General features: G+C 40.1%; 1 protein-coding gene across 4 annotated transcripts in view; it reads right to left on the reverse strand.

The window, feature by feature from the left end:
- The window catches only part of TRANK1 (tetratricopeptide repeat and ankyrin repeat containing 1), a 58,168-nt gene that overhangs the window by 26,974 nt on the left and 7,973 nt on the right, over window positions 1-23,221 (reverse strand). The window contains exons 2-12 of one of the 4 annotated variants that reach the window (XM_075056571.1): window positions 19,791-19,925; window positions 17,926-18,049; window positions 16,411-16,561; window positions 15,257-15,375; window positions 12,528-12,611; window positions 8,954-9,092; window positions 8,268-8,399; window positions 6,125-6,292; window positions 3,207-3,365; window positions 2,570-2,821; window positions 1,524-1,700 (exon numbers count right to left, since the gene is read on the reverse strand). In XM_075056571.1, coding sequence (XP_074912672.1) covers window positions 1,524-1,700; window positions 2,570-2,821; window positions 3,207-3,365; window positions 6,125-6,292; window positions 8,268-8,399; window positions 8,954-9,092; window positions 12,528-12,611; window positions 15,257-15,375; window positions 16,411-16,561; window positions 17,926-18,049; window positions 19,791-19,924 — 1,639 coding nt within the window. In that variant the 5' untranslated portion in view covers window position 19,925. Of the gene's footprint in view, window positions 1-1,523; window positions 1,701-2,569; window positions 2,822-3,206; window positions 3,366-3,991; window positions 4,057-6,124; window positions 6,293-6,579; window positions 6,656-8,267; window positions 8,400-8,953; window positions 9,093-12,527; window positions 12,612-15,256; window positions 15,376-16,410; window positions 16,562-17,925; window positions 18,050-19,790; window positions 19,926-23,221 lie in introns of those variants that run through there. The other 3 variants (XM_075056581.1, XM_075056589.1, XM_075056596.1) reach the window with 3 other exon arrangements.

Raw genomic sequence — 23,221 nt, forward strand, 5'->3', positions numbered from 1 at the left:
AACCCCAAACCACTTGATTTACAAGGCTGCTTTGTAGGCCAACAATTTTTGATACTTTTTTTCTGCAGCTATTAAAAGAAAATCAATTTATTTTCAAAAGAAAAGAATCTACATTTCATGTTTGTAAAACATGCTTATTTGGAATGGCTCAAAACTGAACTTTTCTAATATTCAGGGAAAACAATACAATGGCAGCAAAGTTTTAGAAATCCCTAGTGTTGCAATTGTTCCTATAGCATCAGTCAATTTTTAACCTCCAGGTGCAGACAGATTCGTTCATCTTCCAACATCAGCCCCGACTGCGACCCAAAGTAGGCTGATGACTGGTTATCTGGACAAGCAGCAGCTCTGGGTACTGCTCTGGGGTCATTTCATTCATTTTAATATGCCACCCAGAACTAATCTGCTGCAGATGACTCTGATTTACTAAAATAACCTGTGGCAAATCTCAACTATTTCCTGATATCTGAGGTCCCTAGAGCAACCTCCTACAAAATAAGATTAGTCCAATACCACCCTGGGGAGAAAAAAAGGAAAGAGATATTCTACAGCTTTCTGGATTTAATCCAGATAATGTATGTGATTTAAACCAGATAATATATGTGAAACATTTCTTTCCTAACTGTAAAATAGTGACACAACAAAATAACTGTAAAGAAATTCCACCTCAAAAACTTTACACAGTGAAAAACACTTAAGAGAAGATACTGTCATTGGACTTCTTAATCTTTTCATTTAAAATTTACAACTGGCATTATCTATGCTTTTAATCTCTCTAAAGCTACCGAATGAAATGTTTCTGCTTTAAAAATAAATAAATTCAGTATTTTTAATTATTTTAATCTTCAACTCAAAAATGCATTTTCCTTAATTTAAAATCAAACCTGACTTTGAGGCTTAGTTTGACAGTTTATCTTTATTTCTTAATTTTTTACGTAAGCCCTACAGTCCTCTCTTACTCCTTCTCTGAACAAAACTTTGCTTGATTTACAACTGAACAAAAACTGGGAAACAGATTTCAGGTGTCGTTGTAGGATTTCCTTCAAAGTCTGCTGCCATTGCTCTGCCTTTGCCTTTGTTTCTTCCTAGATCCTTCCTATTTACTTCATTCACACCTAGAATGCATTTTACCGGGTTTCAAAGAGGAGCCTTCCTTTCTACATCAGCTTGATTAAACAAGAATACATTCACAAAACAGTAACATTAGAGCTGCTTGCGTCCCTCTGGTCACCTGAGCTGCCATTAACTCTCCTCATAGTTCCAGCCACTGCAACCAGAAAGCAGAACACATCAGCTCAACAAAGACCAGTGCATACCCTCTGGCCCGCAAACTTTGGGCGCTGAGACACAGTCAGATATCCAGATCTGCTGCCTCTGCTATTACATCAGTAAACAGCAGCAGAAGGGGCAGTGGGCTAGGCAGGTAAGAAATGGGATGTTTGCAACAGCTGCTGTGAAATCACACCATGCACATATGCTGGAGCTCTCTGTGTCCTCTAGGCCTGGGCACACACAAGCCTTACCTCTATTATTTAAACAGATGGAAACTGCAGCATGCAAAGGAGTATCTCCTTGTGCAATGGAGACATTTTGAGGATCTGCACCTTTGGTCAGCAGCAAATACACTAGTTCAAAATAATTCTTTCTGAGGCATATTTGCAGTGGTATTTCAGAGTTGGTTCCAATCCCATCGGGCAGAGCTGGTGTGAAGGACATGAAAATATCAGGGGTTAAATCTAATGGGCCAGATCTGAAAACTACAGAAAGTTCTAAACAGACTAAGGTACATGTTGACTGCTGAGCAGGTGGCTTTTTTTTTTTTTTGTCAGCTTTTTACATGTATCTGTTAAAGAGTTTTTGACTAAGAAAATCTTCAGAATCTCCTCTTATCTCCTATTAAGCTGAGCAACCAGTCCTCCTGTTGTGATAGGAAGACAGAAAGGCCTGAACATATCTGCTTCAAGTCAGTCAGTCATTGACCAAAACAAGAAGCCTCCTTGCACCTCTGGCACTCACAAGGCTGCAGCAGGACTGTATGTCCATAATTTATAGCCAGCATCAAGTTATAAAATGAAATGAAAAATGCCAGAGTAATCCTAGGAATAAACCTCATGCAAAACAAGAAAAATTATGATGTCTGCACTAAAAAAAGAAACACATCTGGTCATGCCTTTGAAATCATTGAAGTAGTCAATTACTTGTAACGTAACAACAGACTGAACCCGAAGACTGTGGCTTACAGTTTCTATCAGGATTAATATTGTGGCTGAAGACAGAGAAATTAAAAAACAAAGAAACTATAAGCGAAGGAGTAACAATAATCTTTGGCCTTTTACCAACCCTGACAGCCAAATTTAATTTGAAAAACATCTTCCATCCCATGCAGCCTTATTAGCTTCCCCATGTCGCACACAGCAGATACAGTCAATGGACTGCACTCCAACAAGCTGCCGTGCTTACACATAGCCACAAAACACATGTGTTGGTATTTCTGAAACTATGTTGCTCCAAACATGCCAAATAAAATACCAGATCTTTTATAACACATTAATGTTGAACAGTTTTTCACCTCCTCGTTCAATCAAGCATCTTATGAGGTGCACTTGCTTATCCGATCTGTCACACTGTTGGATAACGTTGCCGATGTCAACATCTGAAAGACTGCAGTTTTTGAAGAGTCCTCCACCTGACGGCTTTTCCCCACTGGCTTTCCCTGTTAGCAGCAGCAAAACTTTATGCCACATTTGCTTCTCCAGCAACTGTTTTATGAAGCTGTTAGCGCAGGCATGAGAGATGTTACAAACCACCCCTTCAGGGATTTCTGCAAGACAGTCAAGACAACGTAACTCACTCAAAGCCACATAATAAAAACCATCTCACTGTAAACTAATTTCAGAATAACGAACGCAATAAATTCAAAGTACAGAGCAGCAAAATGCAACACTTGCATCTTTCCATCCTCATGCTGACAGCCAAGTAAGTTTGAACATTTTGACTCATCATACTGAATTTTTGTGCATATTCCGGTGGTTCTAAGTTCAAAACACAACAGTAAAAATAAGTAAAAGCACGTTGTTCCAGTAATACCAGCTGCAGAAACAGGGAAGAGAAGGAAGGGTAAAAGAGCAAAAACTGTATGTTAGCATCAAACACATTTTTCACAGCAATTAAGTTTTGTGAAGGGGAGAAATGGCAACTCACTGTACCTTTCACAGAAGATAGCAGTTTCAGAAATCGCTTAACTGCATCTTCCTTCAAGACATTTTTATGATATGCTCCATTTTCAAACTTGTAGAACTGGACAAACTGTTCAAGAACATCCAGGAGAGAATCTTTATCAGCTATGGCTCTGCTTTCACTCCCCCCTGCAAAACATTACAGAAACTGAAAATCCAGTCCCTTGGTGGCATGTTTTCAGGGCAAGACTTTAATACATTGCATCTCAGGGCTCCAAGAAATGTGTAGTGGCAGGTTAAAATCAGATGGCTGAAACTCTTACTGCCAAAGCCAGTCCTGTGATGGATTTCATATCCCAAAGGATATTTGATACACTCATCAAACACATTCTTTACCATAATACACTAGATTGAAAATTGTAATAGTTCACAAGTTGATCTGCATGCAGGCAGGACACTGCTGCCTTGTAGTGATATCACCATTCAGAATTTTTAGAGTAGATGAATAAAACCAGTAATGTTTTCAGCATACAGTTTTAATCAGATGTCCTGAGCTTGTCTGATTCCTCAGTGCCATTTAAGAAATACAGCCATAAAATAATTTGTCTTCTTAAAAGAAAAAAACAAAACCATAAAAACCCAACACACCAAAATGATACCTACAAGTTTAAGAGATACTGAGGTAATGGGCAATGGCAGATTTTAAATTATGTCCCCATAAATGCCCTTAAATGAAAATTGAAAGACTTGGCCTGACTCCTAAAAGCTTTGAAGAATTCAAGTACATCAAAGGCCAAATAAAACAGTAGCTTTACCTCTTAGGACAAAGAGACAGACAAGGCTGGTCATCTTTTTAGCAACAAGGATTAACCTCAGACTGTTACCCATAAAGCAGTCGCTTATTCTCCAACCTCTCATTTTGCACCAAGCCTAGAAAACTCTTGCAGGCTGTGCATTGCAAAAAAGAAAAAAAAAAAAAAAAAAAAAAAAATTGACCATAAAAGACAGGCTGAGCTACCTAGAACACCAACCTAAGCAATTACAACCGCAGGGGTATTGGTGTTAACATCCTAACTGAGAACCACTGTGCTAAAACCTTCTCCAGGGCAGAGATCTCTGCAGTGAAGGAAGAGAAACTGTGGGAATATGCTTGCCAGGAGCCATAAGGTGCAAGTACAATGAAACCCAGTGCTTTCCAGTAAACTTACATGCAATACACACATGCAGAGATGTAGCCTAAAAACTATGCTTTTTGCCAAGTTTGGTCTACCTGTGCACTCTTTTGCTCCATCTGTGCTTTGAGATTTGAATGACACAAGCAAGTTCTGGTTTAAAAAGGTTATGTTTTGGGCTAATACAGTAATGCTAATACAGGTGTTACCTTAAAGTTCTGGCTGGTTAGTGCCATGGAAAACAAGCAGATCAGGCACCAAGCCATCTCAGAAAGACTGTACTGAAGAAATGTTTTCAACATGAACAATGTCCATGCTTGGGACTTATTTTTAAACAGCAGTCTAAACCATGGCTTGAAAAGATCAGCTGCAGGATCTACCTCCTCAGTTTGTGAACCTCAAAGTCCTGCAGGAGCATCTTGCCTCGCTGGCCAATCCGTCAGTTCTCATGTGGATGCTCCCAAGAGCTTCTCCGAATGATCTCCTATGACTGGATCCTCTGCTGGAAATGTCTGTGGCCCACTACAGTCTCTTTCAGAGCTAGGATATAAGTAGCAACTGTAGTGCCATACTGCCAAGAAGGTGCATCCTACAGGGACCCTCCCAGTTCTGAGGGTAGACAGCTCCCCATCTCCTGCCCCAACTAGCATTTCTCTGACCATACTGCAGTTCAGGCAGCTCAGGCTCGCTCCATTTGTTAGGGCAGACAAAAAAACTATATAAGGGTTAGCCAGTCTTGATACTGTCACACTGGGGTGGTATTGTACAATTTTTATGTTTTCTCATTCTCATTTATTGGCATGGAAGAGGAAATTCCCATTATTTGGGCAAACACACTTGATACAGTAGTTTCCAGAACAGAAAATTATAAAAAAACAGACAAGTCGGAACCCTTTTCATAACTGACGGGCCATTATAAAAAAGCAGACTGGAAACCAGTTTATCACCCCAGTTCATGAAATTTCATATTAGCACTGGGACAATTAAGATTTGTGCCTTTCTGTATGACAACAGGTCATTTGCAAACTGCCTAGAAATATCATTAATAATTTTTAAAATGCACTTCAACATTTCCCCATATTTCAAGAGTGGAACTAAATTTTAGCTCCCCTATTTTAGTTATGAGAGGCTCTCATAGCTTTAGTTTGACAGTCTGCTCTGCTACTCTTTTCCCTTAACATGTGCAGAAGTTAAAATTTTCCAAGTAATACAGGAGTTTTAGCTGCTTATTACCGAGATAGATCAAAGATGGCTAAAACTTTGTGAACAAAGAGCTCTTACTAAAAAGTTATTTTGTTTTTTAAAAATGTCAGCAACTTTTCACTTATATTTTCATCATTTCAGAGCTTCTCTTTTTTTGTCAATATTTTTTGGTATTAAAAGCATTTCAAATGTGCCACCAATATTTTAACAAAATGTTTCATTTTCCAAAAAATAAAGTGAAGGTAAAAAGTTAAAACTGAAAAAGCATCAAAAAGAAGCAGTTTCTATGGCAGGGGGAGCCTCACGTTAAGGGTGAGAAAGAAAAACAGTGGCTTAGAGTAACTTTGGGCAACTTGTAGTTACTTATTGCATGATATACTAAGAACATCAGTTGGACAGCAGTCACCTTCAGGCAAGGATAAAATGTTCATCATTGACTGGCAGGAGATCAAGGTGACAATATGTAGCAAAAGTTACATAAAAAACACCTACTACTACCAATTACAAATAAAACAATTTTGTATCTAAAGGATAAAATTTTAAAACAGGAAAAGCACACAACCCATGTAGTACCTGTCCATTTCTCAGGGGAAGGGTGTTTCTCAATGTGATTGCTGACTGCTTTTACAGCATCGAAGTTTTTGTTCTTTTTCAAGATATCTATGACATATCTTGACCGCACATCTGGAACAGTGGGATCAACGCCAAAATTCAGGAGCATGTTCACATCTTCTGTTTGGCCTAAAACATTACATGAATAAACATTAGAGGAAGAATAATTCTCATTGTTCAGGGGTTTATGTTCTGTTTTCCTTTGTATTTTTTTACTTCCTGGCACAATTTCTAGCATAATTTTAATTAAAAAAAAAAAATCTAAATTTTTCAGCATCATAACAATGAGGTATTGTTAGGTATTTTTCCCCGAAAGAAACCCCTTCAAAAAATTTAAAAGTCTATCTTCATTATTATTAATTGGGAAATGGGAGCACAGAAACACAAAGTGACTGGGTGCCTCATGAACATCTCACCGGCCAGAGGCAGTATGTGGAATTCACTTCCTCCCTTATGCCCCAGCCCTGTTCTCCAGGCTCTAGGCAAACTGCTCTGTACATAAAGAAAAAACAAAACAAGGGATTTTGCTACTGTTTGGAAGGTGACTCAATAAACCAAAATATTTCACATATTCAGGCATGAATATACACAGCTATGCACTGAGTTTCTTTCCTATGCAACACAGAACACATGACTTTCTTGGTAATAAGCCTTATAATAAAGATACCTAGTTTGACTAATGGTAGGTACCATTGCCTTCAACAGAAACTACTATCCTCTAAAGCATTTCAAAAGTATTACAGATTATGCACAAACACAATAAATATAATAGTGATTTAAAGCCTTGACACAGTATCTAATATTCTAGAAGATGATACACTCGCTTCTTAGTATGTCACACTGTGCTACTAGGGGAAACTTTACAGCCCTGCAAGCAGCTGCCTGTACTCCCCTTGCCTCAAAGAGGCACATTTGCTATAAGCCATGCCCTCAGAACAGCTGGGAGAGCAGAGGAGCACCAAACCACCAAGTCATGCAGGAGAAGCCTGAGCAATGGTGAGCAAGTTAAGTGTCAGACCACCACCCATCCCCTAGGCACACTGCTGCAGCACACAGCCTCTGTTACTGCATGTGCCAAAGGCAAAACCTAGGTGAGGAAAAAATCATGCAGGCTAACACAAGTGCCTTGCTTTGTTTGTCTAAGCCTTACCATTCAAGCTGCTTTAGGGATTATTTTTTTGTTAACAGATGGGTGTGAGGGTTTATTTTTATATGTACATTTTTATATATTTATAAATGTACTGTATAGTTTGTATATATACACTAAATAGAAACAAATGAACTTTAATAAATACATATAAAAATATATACACTATATACAATATATGCTATATAAATATAATTATACATAAATAAACTTTTATATATATACACATACACACACACACATACACGGTCTCTCCTGGAAGTGCAGGAGTCATTTAGCAACAGATGGAACTGCTGCGAAAGATGTGTTACACCTTTCCACAAAATGAAATCATTTAGCTATAGGTTGTGCACGTTTCATTCATAGTATTGAAGAGAACCACCAGAATGTCACCGCGTTTAACGACCTAGAAGTCTGGTGTTACCTTGGCACTGATGCTTATTTCTTTTTGCCACCTAGTGGGCAGAGTAAGAATTACAAGAAAAAAAGCCAGGCCAAGTTAACATTAGAGAAATCCCACAGAAAACGTGAAGGAAAGCATTTCATTTTCCTCCTCTGACAAAGTACGCTGCTACTTAGGTTTTAAATCTTCACCTATTTAAAAAAACAGGATAGGTCTTCAGGTGGCCTACCATGATTTTAAGGGCACATCATGATTCTAAAAAATGCAGCATACTTGTGGGAAAATCATAACCAGTCAAACCAAAGAGCAAAGAAAATGGTCACAAATCAGGTATACAATTTTAAAAGGGAATTGTTGAAACGTTTAAATATTAGTTACCATTACAAAGTCTACATTCAGATAAAAGGACTTTCTCATCTTCTTCTTTTGCATGAAATAGTAAACACCAGGGGTTGAAATCTTCTTCCATTATTAATTTTTTATATGAAAACAAAACAACACACACACACACACACACAAAAAAAACCCCAACAAACCCAAAAACATATATTTACTGCGTTTCTGGGAATATTCACTGGAAGATGCCACAATATGCAGGAGGGTACACCCATCTCTGTCTTGCTGGTTGAGCCTATCCTTCAAGTCTGGCCTCTGAGTCAGTAACCACCTGAAGAGATGGTTCTTTCCTGGAATGATAAACACCCCCCACTTGTTATAAATGGTAAACAGATACAGCAGAAACAGATGCCGGTTTTTTCCCCTATGGAGTGGCAAGATGCATCTGTATAAAACCTTTTCTCAAAAACATGGAGTAGGAGAGGGAAGAAATATGTGAAAGAAATCATGGTAAGAGCCAGCTGCATTGTGGGAGACATGATCCTACGTTCTCTCTGACTTGCAGCAAGTGCAAATCTGAAGTTGACTCACGACTCCTTAGCATATATAGAAACTGTTGCTCCACACTGAGGTGGCAGGAAGAAATACTGTATTTTTGTCAAGGCTGATATATTTAGGTTACGAAAGACCCACATCAATGACACTTTCGCTTCAAACCATGGAAGAGAACAACCAGATTAGGTTTGTACCACTTTTAATATAGTGCCTTATTGGCACATGCAAGGTTATGCCCAGATGATCTGATCTCATTAGTATTTAAAAAAAATAAATTTAAAAATGCTTTAGCTGTCAGTTCTCTGATGAAGGCCACCACTGTATTATTGTAGCTGCGGACGTCACTCACTTGCTTTGATACACAGTCTGATAACAGCATGAAGCGGATACACTCCAATGGTTTCAACTTTTGCCCCAAGGGAAATTAGCCACTTGACTAACTCCGCTACTTCTTGCATCTTCTCGCCATGCCCATACAACTCAGAAGTCTGATAACAAAGAGAACAATTACAACACATTATTTTTACATACACAAAAGGCATTTATTTTTTAATCCTATTTCCATGCTTTTTATGACAAGAATCAGTGGAACAGTAACAATCAAGCCATATCCACTACAAAATGAAACATTTCTTATATAGGTAACAATTCCAGTAGAAGCTCAAAACAAACACTCTTCGCTTACGAGATGTTCAACAATCTTAAAAGAATCTTGTCCTGCTCGGAAGAGCACTGAACCTAAAATCTATTTTATAATACATTTTTCTATATTTCTTCTCTGTAATTGACTGCAACTTTCTGCCTGATGCTTTTCTATTAAATGTTACTGTATTTCAGTGCTGGATATTGTGCCTTTTAAGCTTGGATGAGGCAGCTTATGCAGGCAGTTACCCCAAAGCAAGAAAAGACTGGAGAAAATACTTGAAATTGGGAAAAGGGAGTTAAAGACTGAGGGAAGGAGGTTCAGGGAACTCAGGTAACCAAGCCCTACTCTCATCCAGCTCAGGAAGCATCTGGCATTAAGATGATAAAATGACTGCTCACACAAAGAAAAGGTGTTAAGCCTTAGGAGACAGATTTTTGGCCAAATAAATTCCTAGGTGGTTATCTGATAAAAGTATGGAATTTACAGGGGACTTCACAGACCAAGACTGAAAGCACACAGCCTGAGCAGAAGGTAGCTGAACTGAAAAAGGATGTTCTAGCAAGGACTTAACATGAAGCACAGTCTACAAGAGGTACAGTAAAGTGGGGAACTCTGGAGGTGGGCAGAGGAAGCTCAGATGGAAATTGAGACAATATGCCAGAAGGATCAGGACATGAGGGGGTGGTCGGAAACAGTGCTCAGACATAATTTCTCCATTTGTGCCAGTCATCTTTTTAAATAGCAGTCTTCACACATGCTTCCAACATCCACAAATAAGTCTTTTTTTCTAACACCTCATGCCAAATTTTGACTGGCAAGAATTACTGTTTGCGTAGTTACAAAATCAAAATACAACAAATTACAGGGAGAATGTAGTGGCAGCAGGGGAAGTTCGAGTTGTCAGAAAGCCACATTTTCTAATTTTTGCAAAAGAGAAGCAGCACTTAGGGATCTTTCATCTTGATTCTTTCAGTCTTCCGCATGTACAACAAACCCACTAGAATAGCTAAGACTGGTGGGGTCAATTGAACAACGAAGGACATACTATTTTGCAAAGGCAACCCACCTTTATCCTCCTCTCTCAATGAGGCATTTTGATTTGTTTGTCTAGAAAGGAAGATTTTTTGCAAAGACACCCTACATGTGTCCTCTACTGCATTGCCATGCTTTACTGTCAGTGTGAGGAGCACGTTGACCCCTTGCAGGACTGCTTTGTTGCTGTGCCCCAGGCCAGGCTGCTGCTAACCACGTGCAAACCATGGCAGTGGCAGTGGGCACCTTCGCTTGGGAGCTGCTTTAAACTGAGGCTCTTTTACCTTTTTCCACACCACAGTTATGCTGCCCTAGCACCACAGCCATGTCACCGCCTGGCCATGGGCCTGGCTGATCTGGGACTGAACCCCGACCCAGCCTCCCCTCCCGCAAAAAACTAAGCAAACACACAAGGGATGATGGTAGGTAGCATAAAGTCCCGTATGGGCTACTCTGCTGGCACTAACACAGCATACCTGCCTAATGATAGCCAACCAAGGCATGCTTGCATATATTCATCCACTAATTGTTCTGCTATCACTATAAACAAGCCTATGAATAGAAGTCAGTTCATTTCCTTTGCATTATCCTTTTTCAGAATTATTCCCCTCACTCTGTCAGGCACCTAACTGTAATACATTTATGGAAAAAGCCCCAACTTGAAATTATTATGACAAAAGTACTACAAGCACTGCAGCAGCCAAATGGCGAATTCTGGCATATTCCATCAATATGCCCTAAACTGTCAATTTGCCAGCCATTAAATGCCAAGCAAATGTACTGTGTAGCCTACATTTAACATCTTCTAAAGCTTCCATCAGGAAAACCACAGTGCTGTAAGAAATCCAGTATACTTCAGCATAAAGCCTAACGAAATTTCTCAATGAATGTATAACTGTATCTTTTAAAAGTAGGTTACATACAGCAGAACTACAGTTAATTAACTTACACACACAAAGAAAAGGAAGAATAAAACTGAAAAAATGTACACAGAGAAGAATTTTTTAATGATCCATAAGAAATGCTTTACTTAACTGCAGTTGAAACAGGCTGGGCATCCACTGTGGGGTAACAGACACATACATTGTGAGATGACTTTGGGAAGTTGGTATGTTACTGCTACAGACACCGGCTGCTCCTGAGTTGCAGAGCTGGCGAACTTCCAGCAGCTCCTGGCTCACAGACAGCCTCCAGCTACACCCTGGTTCCCATGGGGCCAGAGGCAATGGCTGCACACCCCTTCATGCATTCAGAGCATTTTGGTGGGATACCCACGCACAAAGGCAGGGGTTAGCAGCAGCGAGCCCTACTAGGCCACCTAGCTCACACAGTGATGTGGGCAGAACCTCTGTGGTGTACCAGTGTGTATGGCACGGCACATGCACCAGGCAGGCACAGCCAATCAGCAGCAAAGTATGAGTGAGCATGGCAGTTTCTGACAGCTGGAAGATTTTATTTTATCCTGCCAGCATAGAAAGCTTTAGAGGTTCCCAAATGCTGCAGAACACAAGGAATCACAAAATAAAGAAAAGAGCAAGTTTCAGAAAAGCAACATAAAGATCAAATTCTGCTGCCTGCAGATGCCATCATCTCAGCGATAGGCATTAGGAATTGTGGCTACTTGGTCTACGACTACATGTTTCCATCTTGCCAAAATCCTCTAAGTCATTTGGAAAGCATCAAAGCCTTTAGGGAGAAAGTTTAGCAGTTGCTGCCTAGGTATAAAGCAACCTACCAAAAATTTGAGGCATTGAGGGAAGGGAAAATTTCAACACTGCCCCCACCTCAACTCCATGTAATAATACTCAGCACCATGAAGCAGTCGAGAGACAAGCTAGCAAAGTGTAATAATATCCTATCCCCAGGGATATCATAAATTGTTCTGGCTGGAAAACATATCCAACTTAACTGATGCCAGACATTTTTCTACATTAAATTCTCAGGTTCCAAGCATGACATGAATAGCTTGCTGTACTTTAGAGGAAGATGACTTCTTTTGATCAAATTACAGGAAACATTACATTACATACAGAAGTTATGCAAATTAAAGATTTTTTAACGTTCAAATGAAAAGGGAAAAAAATAGATGATTTAACATAATCATACAAAGTCCATGTATTATTTTCCATTTTGTTTTTCTTCAGTCTGTTTTGGCTTTGCACACAAGATGGAAAATCTCTCACTAAACTCAACAGGAAGAAAAGAAATAGCCACAGGAAAAAAAAAAAAAAGGATGCTACTTTACCTCAAAGAGATTCTTCAGTGATAACTGGTTGACTCTGAGATTGGTGGGCAACTCTTTCTTCTCTGACAACAACAACAGACAAGACTGGAAAAAACCCAAACCATTAGTGACCTTATAAGCACACTTAGAAACTTTGTTTTTCACTGACTCATCAGATCTTGTAGGAAAGCAAATGAGGGCTAACAATATTTCAGATTTATTTTTTTTAAGATTGTAACAGATTACTGAATCTTCCTTTCCATTTTTCAACTGAATTAATGTAATATACAGTGGACTGTGGGAAGCTATAACTGATGAAAGCTTCCTCAGAAATAAAAACCATGTAGAAAGGTCAGGCTCTGAAATTCTCTCCCATACACCTTGCAAGTGGCCCTTCGCTTTAGGAGTGGACCTTTACGTTCATGGGGATGAGACTCCCCAGCTACACCAACATCCTGAGCACAAAGCAAGAAATGCATACTGTATCTTTTCCCATTTTCTCAGTTTCCCTAAGAACTTTTCTCCTTCAAAACCCACCTAGCTTCATCAGAGTACAAAGGAAGAACTACAGATGTCATCTACCTGGACTTCTAGAAGGCCTTTGATACAGTGCCCCACAACATTCTTAGCTCTAAATAGGAGAGACATGGGTTTGATGGATGTACTGTTGGATGGATAAGGAATTGGCTGGATGACTGCCTCCAAAGAGTTATAGTCAATGGCTCAATGTCCAAGTGGACACCAGCAACAAGTGGTGTCCCTCAAAGGTCTGTACTGGGACCAGTACTATTTAGTATCTTCATCAATGACAGACAGTGGGATTGTGTGGTGCACTCAATCACTCAGCAAGTTTGCAGATGACACCAAGCTGAGTGATGCAGTTGATGATACACTTCAGGGAAGCGATGCCATCCAGAGGGACCTTGACAGGCTTGAGGAGCAGGCCCATGAAGTTCAACAAGGCCAAGTGCAAGATCTTGCACCTGGATCAGGTCAACCCACAGTATCAATACAGGCTGGGGGATGAAGGGATTGATAGCAGCGCTGCGGAGAAGGACTTGGGGGTACTGGTGGATGAAAAGCTCAACATGAGCCAGCAATGTGCGCTCACAGCCCAGAAAGCCAACCATATCCTGGGCTGCATCAAAAGGATTGTGGCCAGCAGGTCGAGGGAGGTGATTCTCCCTCTCTACTCCGCTCTCATGAGATCCAACCTGCAGTACTGAGTTCAGCTTTGGGGTCCCCAGCACAGGAAAGACATGGAACTGTTGCAGCAGGTCCAGAGAGGGGCCACAAAAATGATCAGAGGGATGGAATACCTATCCTATGAAGAAAGGCTAAGAGAGTCAGGGCTGTTGAGCCTAGAGAAGGTTCCAGGGAGACCTTATTGCAGCCTTTCAATACTTAAAGGGGGCTTAAGAAAGACTTTTTAACAATGCCTGTAGTGACAGGACAAAGGGCAACAGTTTTAACCTGAAAAAGGGTAGGTTTAAATTGGACATAAAGAAGAATGTTTTTTACAATAAGGGTGGTGATACACTGGAACAGGTTGCCCAGACAAGATGTGGATGCCTCATTCTTGGAAGTGTTCAAAGTCAGGGTGGACAGGGCTTTAAGCAACCTGATCTAGTGAAAGATGTCCCTGCCCACGGTAGAGGGGTTGGATGGGGAATGTGGGGCTGCAGTCAGTCCATAGCAGTCCCTCTGTCACTCCCTCCTCCTTATGCTTCTCCCCTGCTCCAGTGTGGGTCCTCCATGGGCTGTGGTTCCTGTCAGGAGCCTGCTCCTGCAAGGTCTCTGCACAGGCTGCAAGAGAACCCCTGCTCCGGGCCTGGAGCACCTCCTCCCCCTCATTCCTCTCCTTCTCTGACCCTGGTGCTCGCAGGGCTGTTTCTCTCACTTTTCCCCCCCCTCATTCTGCCAGGCAGGGTTTTGCCCCTTTTTAAAACACCCTTTCTCAGAGGCACCACCATGGCGGCCGAGGGGCTCAGCGGTGCCCTTGCAGAGGGGCCACTGCAGCCGGCTGGAACCAGCCGTGTCCGGCACAGGGCAGCCCTGGCCTCTCCTCACAGAGGCCCCTGCAGCCCCCACCGCCAGCACCTCACCACCGACATCTGATACAGGTGTAATCATGACAATGAGAGGGGCTTGGGTTTTTTTTGTTTTGGTTTGAGGGTTTCGTTGTTTTGTTTGTTGTTTTTTTTTGGGGGGGGTGTTTGTTTTGTTGTGGGTTTGTTTGTTTGTTTGTTCGTCTTTTACACAGTCACTATACAAAAGAGGATTAAAATTATTTCAGGTGAGTCACCTTCTGATGTTTCTAAATGATCTGGTTTTGTTTACCAACCATGTACTTCCACTGAGATGCTCCTTTATTTGTGGGTCTCTCACAGACAGCTTCAAAAATCCAGCTTGTCATACAGAAGGAAAAGTAAAAGGGACCACAAATAAACACTTTTTTTTTCCCTCTGATTTCTTTCAAGAATAACAACTCTAGATGGCACCGTAATTATAACAGAGACAACAGCAAGAAACAAGGGGGATTTCAAGTTCATTGTATCCCTTCGAGAACTGAATTTCTGAAATTATTTATCACTAAAAGTATTTTTCAAGTCTTAAAAATCAAGACATTTGAAGCAGGGAACAATAAATATTCACTGTTTTGGATTTTAAAACGTAACGCAAGCTTACCCTGAAGAGGTAAGACATGAGTGCCTACTGCACAGCAGTAGGTAACGCAGCAACAGACTTACCCGCCACTTCCCTTTCTGGGCCAACCTTTCTATCACCGCTTGCCAAATCAGTGCATCAAACCTTGCACTGAAAACATAATCATATGCAGGAGGAAAAGTTGGTGGGAAGACTCGTTCATCTGCAAGAATAAGCAATTGAGAAAACTATTTAGTGTACACGAGAACTACTTAGTATACACAGCACTTTTAAAGTTGGGGTCTCCAACTAAATTACTTCATTGCACAGTGACAATTTTAGCACTGACTAATACCCAGTAAAATGCCAAATGTGTGTTTAAATATCCCTGGCCACCCAAGTGATAATGCACCTTGTTATCAGTGGCCAGTTTTCATTAAACAAGGGGAAAAAAAATTAATCCCTGCCCTCCAGAAACACCTCTAAGCCCCAAGACACTGTGAACCTTGTGGTGGTTTTTCCACTTGTGGGTGAACCCAGCTACTGACACTACTAAAGCTAATCATCATCCTTAACATGGGGCTACAAGCTCAATTAAATGCAGCAGGGACACAACCTGAAATCTCCTGGCACGCCTGCAGGTCCCATCAGGCAAAGCCTGTGAACTGGACAAAAAAGCAAGTAGAAGAGGAAAGACTGAGGAGACAGCAAGGAGACATAGGGTGGACATTGCTCAAAAAACCCCACACCATACCACAGAAAAGTCAAATTCCCTCTTTTCACTGCTGCCCATTACTAGCTGAGGGAAAGTCCCCCCACGCTGGAATATACTGCACTGTAAACTCAAGTTTAAGCTGAGTGTCTTCTAATTATTTTCAAATCTACAGAGCTAAAAGAAAAGCTGAGTGGTCTGGACAAAAAAAACTAAAGCCTTAGGGGTCTGGGCTCCCAATCTCCAACCTTGTCTCCCTGACTCTGAATTTCAACCTTCTCTAACTGTTCCACAATTGATGTGCTCCTGTGAGACAACACACTCCCCTGCACAGTGTTTTGGGATTGTTGGCATCTGCTGTATGCAAACTGGACCAAGTTCACCACATCTTTCTGATTATGCCACTCAACATATTCATGATCCTCAAACAGACCTGAGGCACCAAGGACCAAATGAACAATCTCATGAAGGACGTCCTACCAGGACTTGTGTTGTCATCGCTACTGAAAGGCTATTAGAAAAAATAAGCTCTTAATCTGAGTTTACCGTTGACACTCATGAAGATTCCTGCTACAAAATCAGCAACTTGAGTTCGATCTGCAGAAGCATTTAGGAGAATCAAACCTTTATGAAACATAGAAATTGCCTCATAAGAGTCTGATAACATGATTAAGGAGTGGCCAGCTCTGTAATAAGCCTGAGAAAAAAAGGAGAACAAAAAAAGACCATTGTAGAGAAAATATTCAGAGATCTTTACTACAAAGCAAAATGTTACCTTTTTTTCCTAAATTCTCTAATTATGCTATAAAAATGAAATGTAGTGCTATTTTTACAGCTTCTTACACACAAATCTAAAAAAAGTGCAGTAAACATCCCTTGAAATTCACAATATGCTACTGATGTCATCACAGATACTAAGAGTGATAAATCCTGGAAAACAAAACTTGGAAAATAACTACAGGATGAAAGACATACTGTTAGCAACCTCCTCTGGAAAGGATATTTTTTTTTTGGCACAGGGTCCAGAATATATATTTCCGTCTCCGTGCCACTGCATTTTGCAATATTTACCACAATGCACATATTCTTCAGCCAACGGCACCTGAATATGTTCATATTCACCACTGAACTAGGTTGTACTGGCTCAGAGTCACAGTGGAATCAATTTGTTCAAACCAGATAACTGGCATGCTGCAATACAGCACAAGTTAAATTGGTATCTGCATGCAATTTTACCATATCTAAATCAAATACCTTCTACTAAAGTCTCTGGGATTCTGTAGTGGTTAGTCCAGAAGACTATTTATTGTACATAACAGTCAATCCAAGTGTATGCCTCCATATCATAAATACTGTACAACCACTACTTATTCCTAACAGATGAGTCTTTGAGTCAATGTGTACTTAATCACAAGCGTATGTGTAGTGTATTGTTCTGTCCACTGGAAATACAATATGACCTTGATCACCACACACTGTTCCCAGGAACTGCAGGCTTATTAACGTTTAAAGAATATCAGGGCACAGTGCCCAAGGGAGCCTTCAAAGCTAAGTCCCCATTCCACACCTGACTGTTGTCCGTGACTGATGAATCTGTACCATGACCAAGGCTCTGCAAGACTACAAGTGAACACAGAGCTGGTGAGCCTCACCACGGACAGGATCTGTGCAGTGTGCCATTGACTGACCAGAGACCTGGCCGGTGCTGCATCATTCCCAGGTCTCCAGCATCACAACGGCACGTAAGATTTTATTCCTTGCTATCGCCTTGTCTGGGATATTAATAAAATAGTTATCTTTCTTCAAAGCATTGGTGCCTCTCTTGTTGGGACCCAGAAATAACCAGCATCTCCTGGTACAAAAGAGAGCTGCTTCATTTTATTAAAAGTACTATTACAGTAGTAATTCTGATGCTCATGCACAGAGTCAGACACCAATTCTGGAATTATATGCTATATTTGCTTATCACACCTCAAAATCAAAACATAATAAAAAGCAGATATTCACAATTGTTTTAAAAAATAAGGCATGCAAAAACTGCCAGCTTAAACATCTGAATACCTTAACATACTCCGGATCCCAGTGTAAGCTCTGGTAGGCTGAAAACACTGCTTCTCTCCATTTACCAAGACTGTACAAGGCAGTTGATTTGTTGCAGTGTAACACAGCTATGTCCCTGGAACACCTAAAAATATGTTTTTAGCATAACTGTTTATTTGCTTGAAGAAGGCGGCATTGTACTTTACAGTTAGCAACAAGAAAAAAAGAAAAAAGTCTATGTCCTGGTTTCAGCTAGGATAGAGGTAATTTTCTTCCTAGCAGCTGGTACAGTGCTGTGCTTTGGATTTAGTGTGAGAATAATGTTGAAAACACACAGATGTTTTAGTTGTTGCTATGTAGTGCTTGTGCTAAGCTAAAGATTTACCTAACAAAATTAAAGGTAAAAATAGAGTTGTAGAAAATAAAGATCATTTGAACATCAGCTATAAAATCTCTTAGTGACATCCTAAATGATACCATAGTGATACCCTTAGTGATATCCTGGTCTCCTCTGAAGCAGAAAGCCAACCCACAGGAATAAAGCAGTATGAGGATTTAGAAAGAGATTAGACCATCTCGACACACCTAGATATGGCTCAGTGAAAACCAGTGGCCAAGAATGGGAGAAAAGAGACACATGAATGGAAGCTGCTAGATGGAAAGAATGCTAAACATATTTTGGTCACCAAAAAACAACCTAAACGCATTTTACTGTATCACCAGTTGATGAAGTCAACAGAATTATCCACATTTATACCAGCTAAGAAATAATGTATTTTAGAGAAAATAATGTACTAAGGTATATAAAACATCTGCTGGATCCAAGAGTTTCTGGAAAAAGCTGCATGCAAATTACAGGACTACAGTCCACGGTGTACTGGGGAGCCTGGAAAGTCTGTCTTTCCTGTGCTCAAACAAACAGTACATGCCACAGAGCGGCATCCTTCATCTTATTCCTATCTACTAATTTACACTCAAGAAAGTTGCTGCAACTACACTGACTGTGTTCAGAGCACACTCTTGCATGCGAGCAAATCCTGACAAGGCTACCTATGGCAAGGGGAAAGGAGACGCTCAGGAGCAGGTCCCTGTGGTATAACAAAATCCCACTGCTTGCAATGGGCAGGCGCTGGAGGTAGCCTGCTCGGCTCTGTCCTCGTTTGGTCCTCCTCCCTGCATGTGCTCCAGACTTATTTGACTACTTAGTTTAAATGGCTAATAGTCAAAATAAATGAATGGCTGGTGTTAAATTAGGTTAACAGCAGTGTTAATACATGGTAGTAATGAATATTTAATAGTTAACATAATACTCAACTATTTAATCACTAATAACATTAGCAAATGATGTTAACTAATAAAAACAAGCACTTAACATTTGGAAAGAAATACCCAAAGAACTCTTCTGCTGAAAAATTATTTTTTAACAAATCTGAGAATACCAAGAAAGACCAAAGAGCAATAACAAAGTAACTTGCATGAATCATTTCAAAGATAATCAGAAGACCCATGTTACAACAGCCCACAGACATGACCAGTACATGGCAGAATTACAGCAAGATTAATCCACAGCATGTCAGCTAAGAAACAGAAGTATTTTAACAGAAACCAACACGATTTATGGAAAATTTATTTCAGCTTTAATTACACTAGTTTATAATGGATGCTTATATAAAAATATTCAGATTACAGTCACTAACTAATCTTCCACATATATGTCAGGAAGAGCAATTCCTCTTTATTTATAAAACTGGTACACTGAAGAGTGTGACAAAAGAGAAAAGAAAATCAGGTGTCAGGGCAAGAAATACAGTTCTGAGCTAACTGTACTACTGTACAAATTTCAAACCTGTCTTACAATTTACATCTGGTAATTCAAGAATACTTACGGGACCCACTGCATTAAACAACCGAGCATATGTAGAGCTTGATCGTACTTTCTGATGGCCAAAGAGTAATTTCCATTTTTAAAATCCTGGTTTCCAGCTTGTCGCATAAGCTGGGCATATTCCATGGCATCCATGCTAATTAAGAGAAAAAAAAATTAATCAAACAAAAGCACTGATTTATGAGACACTTCTTTCCCTAAAATCCACTTAAATTTTCACCTTAGTTTTTGCGTATTTGAAAAGGAGGACAACAGAACACATCTGTTTTGTTTGCTGCAGTTGGAACAGTAAAATATAACACAGGTGACAGCCTCATCTTTGATGCCTCAACTTCCCATCTATTTTTTAATCAACCTCAGCTAACCAGATCTACCACTGCCATGCAATTTTTTCAGTTTTTCTCCTCATGTCTTAAACCATATTTTTTAGATTAAGATTTCAAACTATTTAAATGTGTGCACACACACTGGATGTGGCAGGAAATATCCAAGAGAACAAACAGAGTTCATATGCTTAAGAAATACATGAAGCTATACATCTCAACTAAACACAAAACTCATTTACTATCTTTTTATTAATCTTTATAATTTTTTTGTCCAGCCTCTCTGGCTAGATATTGAGTAATCCAATCTATACAAAACTGCATTGAAATTTGATTACTTCATGAAAATACCGTAAATATATTAATAGTGCATGCGAACCCTGAATCAGATTTAAAACAGTTGTTAAAATGAATATAGCAAGCACCTGAAGAAAACAAAGGCTGAAACAGGCATCAACTGCAATTGATTGAAAAAATATGTCACCATTAAAATTATGAAATTACATAAAACTAATCACATGGTCAGGCAGCTAGGTGAAGGAAACAAATACAAGAGGAAAAACAGCTATGTCTGTTGAGAAACAGCACATAAAAATCACAGACCACAAGAAAAATCCAATGCTAAAACCTTGTGTAGAAACATTCTTCATAAATGGATTTATGATTAAAAGCCATTTCCATTACCTGTAATAACCTGTATGAATCTCACAAATCTCAGTACTATTAAATAAGATTAATTCACCAAAAAGGAATGCACAGATTTACTTATTATCCAGGCATTAGCAGGCCTGGAACAAAACCAGTAACAATGCGTAACTTCACAACCTGCTAACATAACATTGTGGTTTAACCCGGCAGGCAGCTAAGCACCACACAGCCGTTCACCCACTCCCCCCCTCCCAGTGGGACAGCAGGGAGAGAATCGAAAAAAAACCCCATCAAATTCGTGGGTTGAGATAAAGACAGTTTCATAGGACAGAAAAGAAAGGGAAAATAACAATAATAATCATCATAATAATAATGCTAAAAGAATTAGAACATACAAAACAAGTGATGCACAACGCAATTGCTCACCACCCACCGACCAATGCCCAGCCAGTTCCCGAGCAGCAGCCCCCAGCCAGCTTTCCCCCAAATTCATCTACTGGGCAGGACATCATACAGTATGGAATATCCCGTTGACCACTTTGGGTCACCGGTCCTGCCTGTGTCCCCTCCCAGCTTCCTCTGCACCCCCAGCCTCTGCTGGCTGGGCAGTGCAAGAAGCTGAAAAGTCCTTGACTTAGTCTAAACATTACTTAGCAACAACTGAAAACATCAGTGTGTTATCAACATTCTTCTCATCCTAAATCCAAAGCACAGCACTGTACCAGCTGCTAGGAAGAAAATTAACTCTACCCCAGCCGAAACCAGGACACACAATCTGCAAGATCTCTTCCCAACAAAGCAAACTAGGTATATGAACCTACGGACAAACCAAGAAATACTACTGACCTATTTTCTCTATAGTACTCCTCATGACAAACCTGAAACGTCAAGAATCAGCACTGTATTGTGAACACAGAGGCACAAAGAGACTCGCTATGGATGGCACTGTGCCTCCCTCATTTATCCAAGTGCAAGAGGCCATCCTACACTAAGCAGACAGGAGAGCAGCAGCCCAAAACTCTGAAGAGGCAACTGCGGAAGAACCAGGTGCAACCACAAAGCTGAGATCCAGACTGCTTCAGGCTGGCTGGGAAAAGGCCTGTTGGATGTTATGTTTTAATTAAACAAATAAACACTCTGTGATGATGTCTGCAATCCAAACAACACCTGCTAATTCTAGGGAAGCACCAAGAACAGATGAAATTCCTGGCTATAAACTAAACTGAAGAAAAATAGGTCCCATCTACATGGGGGAGGTACGAGGACCAGTCACACGAGAGGAGTAATTATGAATTTACCCTAGGCAAATTAAATCATCACTTCATTGAGCAATATGCATACAGCATGTATTTTAAAAATACTGCTTATGCAGACAGCAAATTAAGTGTACTCATAGTGTAAGTGGGACTTCTTTTTACACTGCACAGTATGAGCACTATTGAGAAGAAAAGGAAAAAAATAGAGCAACAGTGCAAAGAATAAAAAGCAAGTGCTAAAAGATGGTTCTACCACATATTTTTGTAATTCTTTCAGCTTTCAACTTTTTAGCATCAGAAGGTTAGATAAATGATTTGCACCAAGAATAATACCAAAGCAGTTCAACTACACAGGAGCTTCTTCATGTAGGAATACACATTAAACTGTGGTTTTCTAAATCATAGTTGAATTTCAAGCTTTTTCTTATTTTTAAGAAGGTTATGCTTCTACTTAGGGTGAAATTTTTACCCAGAATTATATTTACCTTACTTTTCCCTGGAATTCACTTAAAGTACAATTACAAATAAAAGGTATTTACTTGACGTTTAAAGGATTGTTTTTCCCACAATACAGCAATACTTCCAAATGTGTACTGTGCTGGGAAATTTTGGAACTGAGCTCCCTGTTTCAGATCAGGAGGCAGCATCCCCTCCCTGCTTCAGGTGGCAGGATTTCCAGCAGAACACAGATTCCCATCCTTTTCCAGCACTGGAGTTTCCCAGCCAAAACCCCAAAGTGTCGGTCATTTAAATAACTGGGATGTGTGCTGCAGGCTTTAGCAACTACACCCAAGTTTACAGACCCAAGAGATACGCAGACATGCAATTCTGACATCTAAGTTAATGATCCAAAGAATCGCTGTGCTGACTAGTACAGCATGTCTTGCTATTGCCTAACATCTTCCTGAAGTACAAACAATTTTAACTCAAAACTAGTGGACTAACTGAAGACCTATTGTATAAAGTCTACTGAGCATGGCGAGCATTAAACAAAAATGTTGTCTATTACTGTGGCTTAACCAGCACAGGTAAAGGTCATAACTGCATCTGAATACAACTACAGAAAGATGTTGTCCTAGCGAGTGCTGTGGGTTAACCCTGGAGAGCAGCTAAGCACTCGCTTCCCCCCCATCCCCAGTGGGACGGGGAAAGAGGAAAGGAAGAGTAAAACCAAGAAAACTTGTGGGTCAAGACAAAAATTGTTT

The sequence above is a fragment of the Buteo buteo genome, chromosome 2, assembly GCF_964188355.1.
Source record: "Buteo buteo chromosome 2, bButBut1.hap1.1, whole genome shotgun sequence".
NCBI lineage: Eukaryota > Metazoa > Chordata > Aves > Accipitriformes > Accipitridae > Buteo > Buteo buteo.